The sequence below is a fragment of the Astyanax mexicanus genome, chromosome 15 (assembly GCF_023375975.1).
Source record: "Astyanax mexicanus isolate ESR-SI-001 chromosome 15, AstMex3_surface, whole genome shotgun sequence".
NCBI classification, from domain to species: Eukaryota; Metazoa; Chordata; class Actinopteri; order Characiformes; family Acestrorhamphidae; genus Astyanax; species Astyanax mexicanus.
The window spans coordinates 34,048,196-34,061,652 of NC_064422.1; the positions used below are offsets into that span (position 1 = coordinate 34,048,196).

General features: G+C 36.7%; 1 protein-coding gene across 1 annotated transcript; it reads right to left on the minus strand.

Moving 5' to 3' along the window:
- Window positions 1-210: 210 nt before the first annotated feature.
- Window positions 211-11,728, minus strand: LOC103047434 (ectonucleotide pyrophosphatase/phosphodiesterase family member 7-like). The gene is made up of 6 exons (XM_049465000.1): window positions 11,395-11,728; window positions 8,357-8,502; window positions 5,586-6,218; window positions 4,290-4,509; window positions 920-1,049; window positions 211-824 (listed from the first exon to the last, which is right to left on the minus strand). Exons 1-6 carry the CDS (start codon window positions 11,639-11,641, stop codon window positions 767-769), a joined length of 1,434 nt encoding a protein of 477 aa, XP_049320957.1. The 5' UTR covers window positions 11,642-11,728; the 3' UTR covers window positions 211-766.
- Window positions 11,729-13,457: the final 1,729 nt, after the last annotated feature.

Consider the following 13,457-nt stretch of genomic DNA (forward strand, 5'->3'; position numbering starts at 1 on the left):
AGCATCACTACAGGACAGTATAGTATGAATATGTGTTATTTACCTGATCTCCATATCAGAATGTAGATGTGTTGGGTTAGTAATTAGGATAAATCTAACTCAAATCTAACTAATTTAAAAAGCATATTTTTTTGCATCAACAGCTCAGTTACAACCATTTAACCATTAAAAAAAACTTAATTTAATGAAATGCTCTTTGGCCCGTACAACTAGACAAATGCATGATTTTTATTTTAAATTGAATAAAATGAAGAATAAAACACAAGTTATGAAACTGTTGTTGTGTCATATAGTTACAGTTATGCGCCCTCGTTATTTTTACAAAAAAAAAAAATTAGTGGAGCAATTCATCTATTTGATTTAATTCAGTTTTTTTCATCAATATGCACAACAGCGTGTGGGTTCTTATGGCTTAAATAATGTGAGTAAAGTAAAATATTAACAAAATGTGACACACTATGTGTTTGTCCCCAAATCTGCAGTGATGCATCATTTTATATTATTATAGAATTATCATTTGCAATGTAATAACTCAAAGCTACATTAAAACTATTTACAAAAAGGATGACCTGACAATGCAGAATGAACGGGGCAATCTACTGAATGCATTAATCGTAAACATTAACAGTAATAGCCCAATCAATCAAGTAATCTGCACAAATGTATCGACATATGGCTTGCTCATTTTGTTGGATTTATGATGAAAATGAAAAAAAAACAAAAAAAAAAAAACACATGTACAACAAAAAGAAATAAAAAGTGATGATCACAGAGCAACTTGCTTCAGGTCAGTGCTGTCTGCAATGTTTCCTTTCTGATCAAGCCTAGAGAAATTAGAGGAGAGAAATTAGAAGTGACTTCCACTGTCTAAGAGCAGTTCTCACAAGTTTGTTGAATGTAAATGTGTAGTTTTCTTTACCTCTTGTCTGATCTGTGGCGTCTGTAGGCATGGTAGGATACAGTAATGATAAAAACAAGTAGCAGAAATGCAGCCACTGCAGAGAGGCCGATGAAGAGTCCGTTATGGGCTGATTCTGTCGGTTCTGTTACTAAAAACATAGAGGAGGTAGAGACACAACATTTAGTCTTTGTGCAGTCACTGTCCATTTATAAGCTTTATAAGCAGTGCTGCTGGAGTTTTAAAACACTGCTGTGTTCAAAAGTGTCCTTCTGCTAAGGAAGAGCTAAGGAATAAATGATTAGAATTTGTCTATAGAACACCACCAGCAAAGTAAGATTGAGATATGTAGGTGTATTTTTAGAACAGTTCTGTTTGCACTAGTTAAAATTTATCCCAGGGTTTTGTTCCAACTACCTGGGCTCTCCTGCGACTCAGCCAACAAAACCCCAGGTGGATTTTAACTCTCTTTTACTTCCTACCTGGACTTCCCACCTCTGTTTAAGTGGTTAAGGTTTACATAGGATCTCCAGTGGATTTTGCATTTTACAGAGATTCTACCACTAGGTCAGGGGCTGAACTGCACTTAGCAGGGCATTACACGTGTTGAAAAAGGAACATATGACATTGCAAAGACTGTTATTAGTGTAAAAACGTTGCTAACTGCCGTCCGTCATGCTGCCTCGCAGTGCTGTTAGCCAATTAGAGCCGATATGTATGCACGTATGAATATTCATGAGCAAGAGCTGAAATTCTATCATTTTCCCCACACATTCCTTCACTGGACTAAAGCAGCATTATACTTTTTTAACAAAAATCAGCTCATATGACCTTAATTTGTACTATAGACCTTTTAACCAGACATTTTATACCATATAATTAATGAGCAAACGATTGAATGACACCTTTAAGAATAGTCCACCAACTAGAAATGTCCAACCAATAGCCAATGCCATGATGGCACCTTTATCAGTGTGGCCACTGATAAAGGTTTAGAGGATGATCAGCACAAACTGTGCAGCAACAGATTCAGAGCTTCTGTCTCTGGCTTTACATCTACAAGGTGGAGAGGTAGGAGTGTCTAATAGAGTGAAGGACAGTGGACCCATTGTTTAAAAACTCCAGCAGCACTGCTGTATCTGATCCACTCACTCGTACCAGAACAACACACAGTACTAACACACCATCAGCATGCTGGTGTCTCTGTAGTGCTGAGCATGATCCACCAGCCAAATACTAGCTGTTCTGTGGCGATCCTGTGAAGTCCCCACAAATTGAAGAACAGGGTAAAACAGCACAGCTGTCTTTAATGATAAAATTATAGAGTGCTCCTCTCCATAGAAATTTTGGTAACACTTTCTACGAATGTCATCTCTATAAGACTCTATAAATATACTCATAACACATTATAATGCATTCATAAGGCATTATAAACATGGGTATACATATTTATAAAATAGCCATGTTTATTATGCATCATGAACTGTGATTATAAATCATTAATAGCTGTGTTTACAACATGTTATACATCGATACCAAGAAACTTAGTCCCAGCTTACAGACTGTATTATGACTAAAAAAGCTTCCAACTTATAAACACACCCTCAATAATCCTATAAATATATTTTAACCACTCATAAAGTATTCTTTTCTTGAATATAATATTAGTTAATTAGTCAATTATAATGTATTATAACAGGTCTTTGTGCGCTCTAAGTAAAGTGCCAGACTTTCAGTGTGGGACTATATTATTAACGATAGCTATATACTATTTTAACATATATATTATAAGCACAGCTTATAATGTATTATGATCACAAGTTATAATGCTTAATAAACATGGCTATAATGGGTTATGCCTTTTTATAAATATTTATAGCCATGTTTATAATGCCTTATGAATGCATTATAATATGTTATAAATGTGGTTATAAAGTCTAATAGAGACATTTGTGGTAAGTGTTACCGAAATTATTAACATTCATTTACTTATATGCATATATTTTTGTGACTGATATAAAACTTTACATAAAACTTGCTACTTTTGTCATTACAATTTTAGAAAGTATTAATATAATTCATAGGTTTATGTCAGTTACAGTATTTACACTACGTCATATCACCTCATGAAGGGTGACTTACCATGTGACCCAAAGTTTTTTTTTTTTCTGTGATATATGGTATGATAAGTTTTACTTCATATCTTCATGGGCAAGTGGTGTGCCGAGAACAATCTCTCTCTGAACTCCTCCAAAACAAAAGAACTAATTATAGATTTCCGGAGGAAACCCACAGACCCCACACCACTCTTCATTAACGGGGACTGTGTGGAAAGAGTCCCCTTCTTCAGATTCCTGGGTACGTACATCTCTGAAGATCTCTCCTGGACCACAAACACCACAGCTGCAGTCAAGAAGGCACAGCAGAGACTCTATTTCCTGAGAATTCTCAAGAAAAACAACATTCAAGAGAAGCTGCTTGTGTCCTACTATCGCTGTGCCATTGAGAGTGTGCAGAAAGGAGAGCACTACAGAGAGTGATCAACGTGGCCCAGAAGATCACCGGCTGCCCACTACCCAGTCTAGAGGACCTGTTTAGCTCTCGCTGTCTCAGCAGAGCAGCCAACATCCTGAAAGACTCCTCCCACCCTGGACATCATCTTTTCCAACAGCTGCCCTCTGGAAAACGCTTCAGGTCCATCACTTCCAGGACAAACAGACTGAAAAACAGTTTTTACCCCTGTACTGTACGAGAACTGAACAGTTCAGACCACTACCAAGGAACTGAAAAATAAAAACTAACAACCTTAATAACCGGACTTATAACGCACTGTGCACTTTCTGTATTTAGTTATTATTGGGTAAACGTGTTACTATATTGTTTATATTTTCATACATCCACTGTAAATTTTGTGTATCTGTACATAGAGCTGTTACTATTTTATTTTATTTTATTTTTGTTCAGGCACCGAAAGGATTGCTGCTAAATTTCGTTGTACACTGTGCAATGACAATAAAAGTATCTTATCTTATCTTATCTTATATAGTCACACAAAGCAGCTGCGATTGCAAGGTCAAGGCCATGCACTAATGCACAGAATTTTATGGCTTCCTCAATAAATTACACTGCAACTTTATATTAAAACAATATTATGTTACTTTCTGTATGATTATGCAATCTATAAAACATGATGTTTATGTAATTCCATATCAAGATACCACATCTGATTCTTATCAAGAGACTCACTTTATCTGATATAGTCAAAGTACAATGGTTTATGCAACAGATGAACCCTAGTAATGACTGTCAAGTACCTCTCATTGCTGTAATTTGTACTTTAAATGTCATAAAGAAAAGCTCTGTGTGAAAGAGATTTTAAATCAGTCCAAACCTGAGACTAGAAGGTGTCTGGTATTATCCAAGGAGCCATCATTGACCTCAGGCTGTATTCCCAGCAGGTGGCACATTAAGGGGTACACATTGACTGTTTCAAAGGGTCCCACCAACAGATTTTGGTGGAAGTCGGGCCCAACTGCCCTGAAGAAAGGCTTCATGTCCAAGACGTTGTTATCAAAGCCATGATCTCCTTTATAGAACTGAACTGGAAACAGCTAGAAAACGACAGAAGAACATAAAGCAGTGAATAATATTTCATTGCTGTTGTATCAAAAATATATTAGCTACTCCTACTACTGTGATAATAGATATACAGTGTATAAACATTTCAACACATATTAAACAATATTATTGAGGAATATCAAATCAGCAGTCCATTACATTTAAAACGATGGTTTTCCTAAATGGGGAGGGAGCAAAATATTATGACATCATAAGTGCAAATCTCTGACTATCCCTGCAAAGCCAAATACATTCATTACAAAACAGACTGGACTGGTAGATTTTCTTACTGGTACCCTGAGCAACTGCAGCACTGCTAATGGCACTGATACAAGAGCTACTGCAAACATGGAGATATTAGAACAGCAAACTTAGCTTTTGTCAGCTTTTTCATGCATAATTAAACCAAAGAAACACAGAATTAGAATTTAATAAAGTGTTAAATTTGTGTTAAAAATGCCAGATTTATCCTCTCTGATAGTGCTTTTCCACTAATGTGGAATCAGCATCATTGTGGTCTGTGAACCTACTTTTGAATGGATTTGCTGTGTTTCCACCAACAAAAGTAGGTTCTGGAACCGGGAACGTTCATTCACAGTGGAAAACCAACGAATACTAGGTTCTTCAGTGCGAACCGTGACAACATCTGTGGGCGTGTCTGTTTGTACAGAAGCAGCGCCTCTGTACAACGCCCTCAGTTGATGACGTATGATGTGACGTTTTAAAGATTCCACTAAAACTGTTGGAAATGTGGGCTGGTTTTCTGAAAAGCACCACAAATCTTATAAGCCTGAATGGAACTGGTTCAAGAACCAGAGTTCTTTTTGTGGAAAAGCACTATGGAAGGAGACTGCACCACAATGCATGTTTTAAAAGTATTTTACCACAATGTACAAATTCTGACCAGAGAGATCTCTAAATCCAAAACCTACAGACTATTGCAGTAAATAATGTAAAAGTACACCTAAATAACAATCTTGAATTGGTTGAAAATATTTTATATCCTTGTAACACATTCAACTTATCAGGTATGAAAGCGCTGATTAAGTAAAAAAAAAAAAAAACTCACCCCATTGATGACATATCCTGGATCTGCGAAGAGAACGATGGGTAAAATGCGTGGATGTTTAGAATAATGAAGGCGAGCAGGCATGTCTTCCTTCTTATACACATGCAGGTGAGGATGTGCCCCTTTCAGGGTTTGGTACACCTTCTCCAGCATGCCCTCTTTGGGCAAAAGCATCCCACTAGGGCCATGGTCCACCAAATGGAACTTAATGTCCCTGAAGGAGAAGCCGGGGATTTTGGACAGGGTAATCTCATTGACTCCTTCTCCTCTAAGCACAGTGCTCATACCGTGATCAGCGGTGATGATGATGTTCAGGTGGTCTGTGAGGCCGTATTTCTGAGCTGTTTCACGAATATAGCCAACAGTGCGGTCCACCGCTTTAACAACTTCACGGCGCTCTGGAGAGTCAGGACCGTATTTGTGTCCGGTTGAATCCGGTTCACCGAAATATAGTGAGACAAAGTCCAGATCTTGTGTTTTAAACCAGTCGCCCATGATCTTATCCACATTAATTCTCCATTCTGTCTCATTCCCATGGTCATAGAATCGAGGCTCCACCTGGCTCACTTGTACTCTCTCCTTCTGATAGGTGGCAGCAGTGCCTGGGAAATGTAAGGAGCCTGTTTTCAGACCCTGAGAGAGATCCACAGAGAGAGTACATGAGGTGAGTAAACCGGCAGCAGTATATAATATCAGCAGTAACATATCAGAGCATAAAACTAGTGACCGATAGGTTCCTTAGTAAATATACAAGGTTCTTTTGTTAAGACATGTGAGCCTTAGTCCAAATCCTGTTTCTTATTTACATCCCTACCCTTGTTTTTGAGTTTTTTCATGATTGAAGTAATGGGACGGCTCTTTAAGAACCTTGTATGCTGTCATAATAAATAAATAAAAGATACACTGCTTAGTAACTGATGCTGTACCATTTTAAGAGAAACAGGGAAGATTTGGTGCATACACTATATTTAAGCATGTATTCGCAATAGAAAATATTTTGAGACATTTAAAGCTATTGGACCCTGGGATATAGCTAATTCTAAATAAGTAAATTACCATATTTTTTGCACTATAAGGCACACTTAAAATTCTTTAATTTTACCAAAAGTCATCAGTGCACCTTATGTATGAATTTTACCAGTTGAGTATAAAGAAGCAGTAAAGCCACTCTGCTGAAGTACAGCATTATAAAAGAGCATCTGTGAAGTTTTTCCGGCACCAAGGCTGGAGCAGTATTAGCATTAGCCACTAACTGCGCATTAGCGCAGCTCTTTCACTTTCACATTCAGAGGTGAGTATATTGGATTGTAGCCTGTGTGTTTATTGTGTGAAATCAAGCTGTGTGGGATGAACCGCTAGCTGATTGTTCCCTGGCTTACCAGAACACGCAGGGTTCCTCAGTGTAGCGCTGTCAGGCAGCATTTACTAGCACTAATTAATGCTAAGCAATGCTAACCATGGCTAATGCTGTTGAATATATAAATCTAAGCTTAATGTAAATAAATGGAAGCGCTTTACTCACTCAAATAAACAAGTTTCAGGAGAGAAATTTGTGCAGATTAACTACATGGTGACACCCATGTTCCTTACTATTGTCACTTACTTATTTATAAAAAATGTCAGGGTGACCCAGGCAGGGAGACGAGGAGACGGACGCAAGTGCAGGTAGGAACCAAAAAATAAATAATTTATTAAATAAATAACAACGGTAAACAAAGGAACAAGTAAACACGTAACAAAGATAAACAAATAACCAATAACCAAAACAAAAGAGAGAAAACTAGAGAACATAAACTAAACCAACAAGAGATAATAATAAGAAACAAACTAAACAGGGCAGGGAAATATACAATGAACAAACAAGAGGCTAAACTAGACAGGGAAAAACTAAACTAAACAAGAATAAATAAACTAAGCAGGGCAAGGGAGAAAACAATGGATAATAACAGGGAACAAAGGAGCCCAGGAATAAACAAGGAGAAAACCACTAACTAGGAACAAGAGCTAAGGCACAGCGAGACAGACAACGGGGAGGGTGCAAAGACCGACGAAGGACAAGAGACAAAGGAAGGCTTTATAGCACACAAGGGAAGTGGAAACACCTGGGGCTAGGGAGCGGAGCTACAATTGACACAGGTGGAAAAGTACTGAGACAGAACACAGGGGCACAGGTCACGTGGGTCACACACAGGGAAAAAAGAAAGAAAAGATCAGAAAATAGACATTCATTGATAGTGCGTCTTATAATTAGGGGTAATTATTGTATCGTACACAATAATATCGTCAAATTTTTAAAATATTGTGAATGTTATTATTCCCTAAAATATCGTGCCGTATCATCCATCCCATTTCCCATTATATATCTACTATAGACAGATTATATCTGTCCAGTATGATTTATTTTACTTTAATCCTGGATATATTGGGATATTTGGAGTGCATAATTATTAGCATCATGACACTCTGGATCATTGACTTCTGTTACAAATCTGATAAAATTCTTGTATTTTTTTTAGATCTCACTTAGGGGTGTGCAGTAGTATATTGTATGTAATAATAATATACTTTTTTGTTCTTGCAGTGTAAAGTGTTTTTGTCATATTGCCAAGAGTATCGTTATCGTGAAAATACCATTAAATATCATGATATTATTTTAGGGCCATATCGCCCACCCCTACTTATAATATAGTGCGCCTACTTATAATATAGTAATATAGTAGTCCGTAAAATACTGTACCTAATTTAAGCTCCTTAATTCTCATATACCATACCTGTCTTTGAGCTGTTATCCATATAGGTAGACTGCCATTGTCCCAGTAGTCATCAACAAACTGTGTCATGTAGTACTGCTTCTTCTCCTGAGTGGTAGTGTTGAACCACATGTTGTGGATCACTCCATGGTTCTCGATGTAACGACCTGGGCAGATATATTCCATCACAGATCAGACAGTGTTTCAGTAAATACAAATGCAAAGAAAAATGTTAAAGAAAGAAAGTTATTCAATCAACCACTAAGCTAAATTTAATTAATAATTGTGAGCAGTTAAACTAGATACACCCAGACTTGTTTACTGCCCTTCCTGTTTTAGCTAAACACTGGCAGACTAGCATCCTTCAGTAATGCTGTTTAAGGCCCTGTAGACTTGCCTTGTAGACTTTTTGAAAAGTCAAAAGACAAAGTGCCCTATTGGCTGCCCTTTTCCCGAGAAAAAAAGTGATCAAGCACCCATTAGGGTAAAAATGTAGCCTTCAACCAGAAAAGGGAGCTATTATAAAGTGCCTTCTATGCCATCCCTACTAGACAGTGTCCCAAAGGATGTTCCTTCCAGTAGAGAAAACAGGATGTGGTGCTCTATATGTTACTCCTACAGGTGAAAAAAACATGACAAAGTGCCCAATTAGGTGCTTCTCTAATGGAGAAGTGTCCCACCAGTGGGCTATTTCATCAAACGTGGTGCATCATAGCAGTTTGAGAGCTGGCAGGGCCTCATGTCGTGCAGTGCCCTTTCTTTATGTTTTTGCCCTTGCCCTATAAACAGCCTGAGCCTGCCACTGAACCTAAACATCACTTATATAAAACATTTCCAGCAGTGTCAAGTAGGCTACCTGCAGAATACGCTGAAGTCAGAAGCAACTTTAGAAGAGAAAGAAAGTTACTGAAATACATTAATCTGGAATTGCTGTTTTAATGCAATTTTTATACTGAGGTGCATATTGAACCTACCTGAGGGAATCTATCAAGCTTGAAACCTCAGATATAAAAAAAACTATAAAGAACTATTTTATGTGCCAGTGATTTTCATATTTTGCACTTTTCCTGAACTCACACATAAGAAAGCTATTTTCACACCTTGTTCAATATATAGGATTGTATAGCGCTTCTTGATACTTAAAAAAATAGCATAATTAAATTGTTGCTTTCATACTAGCTGTATAAAAGTTCTATTGTGTTTGCACAGTTTTAACTTCCTTCGAAAATAAATGTATAAGAACCATTAGTCTATATATATATATATATATATATATATATATATATGATATTTCTAAATTTTATTTCTTTACTTTTATTTCAGCACATCTTAATAACAGCAAAACTGAATAAAACTGAATAAAATATCTTAATCATAATCAAGAATCACTTATATGTTTAAAGAATATTGAGATTTTATATTTTTACATCATCATCCAGTCCTATTTCTAAGTCTCTGGAACTCCAGGAAACCTCAGTGATAGCCATTATCTTTAAATAGAGAACACTTGGAAGAGAGGTGAATTTTCCCAGAAGAAAACTCCTGTACTCACAGTGACTCGCAGGAAATCACAACAGAACCCATTTAAACATCTGAGAAACTGCAGTAAGTTCTTGTTCACCTCAGATAAGGTCAGCGTTCATCATTTTAACATTGGAATGAGAAGGAGAAAATGATATCCATACATTCAGACATCCACTGGAGAGTTATATGCGAGAGGTGAGCACCACTGCTAACCATGAGGAACATTACAGCTTGACCACAAACACACTTTAATGACCAATTTAAGCCTCATTCACCAGATTTTCTTAAGAAGAAATTATTCTTAATAATCTAACTGAATATTTGCGAAGACTCAGACACAGTTTTCCTGATTTGGAATGTGTGCGGTTTTCGAGAACAATACAAATAATTATTATAAGTGCAGAGATGAAAAGCGTTATGCAGTTTGAAAACACATCATGAACTTGATAAATAAATGTTAGGAGTTTTCTGAAGAACTAGTCATTGGTTAATAAGGGAGGAGAGGATGAAAAGGTGGAAGACATGGATCATCATCATGGTTCCATTTTAAGTAATGCAATATAACCAGACATGGGCTTGATACATTTTAGTAACTTTCTCTCTCTTCCAGAATTTAACACAGTCCGCTGCTTGTTGGACTTTTGCGATGCAAAGAAAACAAGTTCATATTCATAGAGTTCAAAAATCAACATTTGGTGGAATAACCCTGGTTTTTAATCACAGTTTTCATGCATCTTGGCATGTTCTCCTCCACCAATCTTACACACTGCTTTTGGATAACTTTATGTCACTCCTGGTGCAGAAATTTAAGCAGTTTAGCTTGGTTTGATGGCTTGTGATCATCCATCTTCCTCCTGATTATATTTCAGAGGTTTTCAATTTGGTGTTTTCAGACTTCAAATAATGCAAATGAAAATAATATTCATATTGAAACAACAAAATAGGAATGTTTTAATGTTTGAGAGAATTCTGAAATCACCCTCCTCCAGTCTTTCACTGCTTTCATTGATGTTGGGTGACCTTATGCCATTTCCGGTGCAAGTAGCTTCAAGTAGATGAGCTTTGTTTGATGGTATAACTGGAATTCAACTGTTGCCATAGCTGTAGATATGCTAATTGAAGAATAGAAATTGTTACAGAGTTGTATGTATTTCTCATATGTTAAATGATACATGGAATCCAATTTTGACTTTGTTTCTATCTGTTTGGAAGTAATATTTTATGCACTTTCTTTAGACTGATTAAGCTTATTTTTTAGATAGTCATCTCCAGCAGTATTGGAAGTAATGGAAGAATGTCTACTTTTTAAAAATCGTTATCTGTTACTATAATAGCAGACTTAAGGCGGATGACGGCATTTTGTCCCCTCTGGGCTTCTGTAGTTTATGGAAGGACATAAATGTATTATTTTTAGCATCTTTGAGTTTTGTCTGTCCAGCTCCAGTGAACATTAAGTAAAGTTCAGTTTGTGACTCTTTGCGAACTCGGATACACTATTAATTAATATTCTCTAGTGCTGAACTCATTCCACTCACCTGTCAGCAGAGTGAAGTGTGTAGGGCTGGTGATGGTTAGATATGGTGGGGTGACATACGTAGCTTTCACTCCATCTTCAGCCATTTTGTCCAGATTTGGGCTGTCCACGTCGCGGTCGTAGTCCCACCTGAATCCATCGAAGGAGACGAGCAGCAGCTTGTTTCTTGCTCTGGTGTTTGGATCTCTGGCTGGAGCAGAGAAAGCTGGAGAAACTGCTAAAAGACAAAGACTCAGAACCCACAGCATGACTAAAGTAGATCTACTGAATATACTGAACAGCTGAATGTTTTCTTCTCTGCGCTGTTCGTGCTATTTCAGTTCATCTCAGGCTTTATGAGCCGATTATCACGTCTTATCACACAGCGTCTTATCTGGGGTTAGAGAAGTGTCAGCTTTTACTCTCCAGATTTATAACGCAATTCATGAAAAGTGATACTGACTGGTTTCAAGCCAAGTTTATTTTGTTTAGAGGTGATAAAGTGTAATGGCTTTCTTTAGCGTGTCAATCACACAGAGCAGATGTTACTTACTTAATGTTGCAGCTAGAACTCTATATAATGTCACAGATTATAACTGTTGTTATTATATTTATCATTACTATTAGCATTATTAGTAGTAATATACATTAATATGCCTAATGTAATGTGGGCCAGGAACATGTCAACTAGTGCTGGGCGATATCAGATTTTAATTTAAATTGTTTTTCCCCTACTAAAAATCAAACTACACATGACAAAGAAATGGTTCAAAATTAGGTTTACCTTTTATTTGGTTTCACTTAAATTTTTCCTTTGGAGTTCAAGTGCAACCAAATTGGCACTGACCAAAAAAATAAAATAAAATTAAGAGACCACTTCATTTTGCTATTTATAGGCGTATATTTGAGTAAAATTAACATTTTTGTTTTATTCTAGAAACTACAGACATTTCTCCTAAAAAATTCCAAATAAAAATATTGTCATTTAGAGCATTGAGAAATGAGAAATGGCTGAAATAACAAAAATGATGCAGAGCTTTCAGACCTCAAATAATGCAAAGAAAACAAGTTCATATTCATAAAGTTTTAGGAGTTCAGAAATCAATATTTGGTGGAATAATCCTGGTTTTTAATCACAATGTTCATGCATCTTGGCATGTTCTCCTCCACCAGTCTTACACACTGCTTTTGGATAACTTTATGCCTTTACTCCTGGTACAAAGATTCAAGCTGTTCAGCTTGGTTTGTTGGCTTGTGATCATCCATCTTCCTCTTGATTATATTCCAGAGGTTTTTAATTTGGTAAAATCAAAGAAACTCATCATTTTAAAGTGGTTTCTTATTTTTTTCAGAGCTCTATATTATTTGGTCTGCGTTTGTCACTGTAAAACTAAACTAATTCAAACAAGTGTCGGCTTTCCTCTGATCGCTGTGTTGTTGTTTGTGTTTGGGGAAGTCATGCAGGAGGAGGGTCACTCTGAACTATGGAAGCCCAAAAGGAGAGAAAATTGATTTTTATAAGAACACATCATCCTTAACTGTAAATTTGAATTGATAAAATTAATTTATCGCACAGCTTTAATGTCAACTGGACTTCAAAGGGTTTCTTGTCATATGGACAACTCTAGTCAGACACCGCTGGGCACGATCATTTCCCCACCCACTGTGTTTTTTCTGTCCACTGTGAGAGGTAATGCCCTCTATAAAGTATTCCCAGTACACACATGACACTGTAAAGATCAAGAAATGGATCAGAAATAGTATGTCTCATCTATCTGGCACCCGCTATCAGGCCTCACCCGGATTCTGATAATTTGCATCGCATCCCCTTGTTATAATCACACTGGCCAGTATTCAGCCTCTCTCACAAGATAACACCTCGCAACTTATACAGGTATGGGTGTTCACAAGCCATCCCCTGAAATACTATTTAAACATGATCAAATTAAATGCTGCTTACATGTCTTGTTTCTTGGCATGACAGTGTATTCCCTGTATGTAAAGTCATAATTTTACATTTTGAACTTAGAAACTTTTTATTCCAAACTTATAAATTGAATAAAAAAAAAAAAACATTTTGTCAGA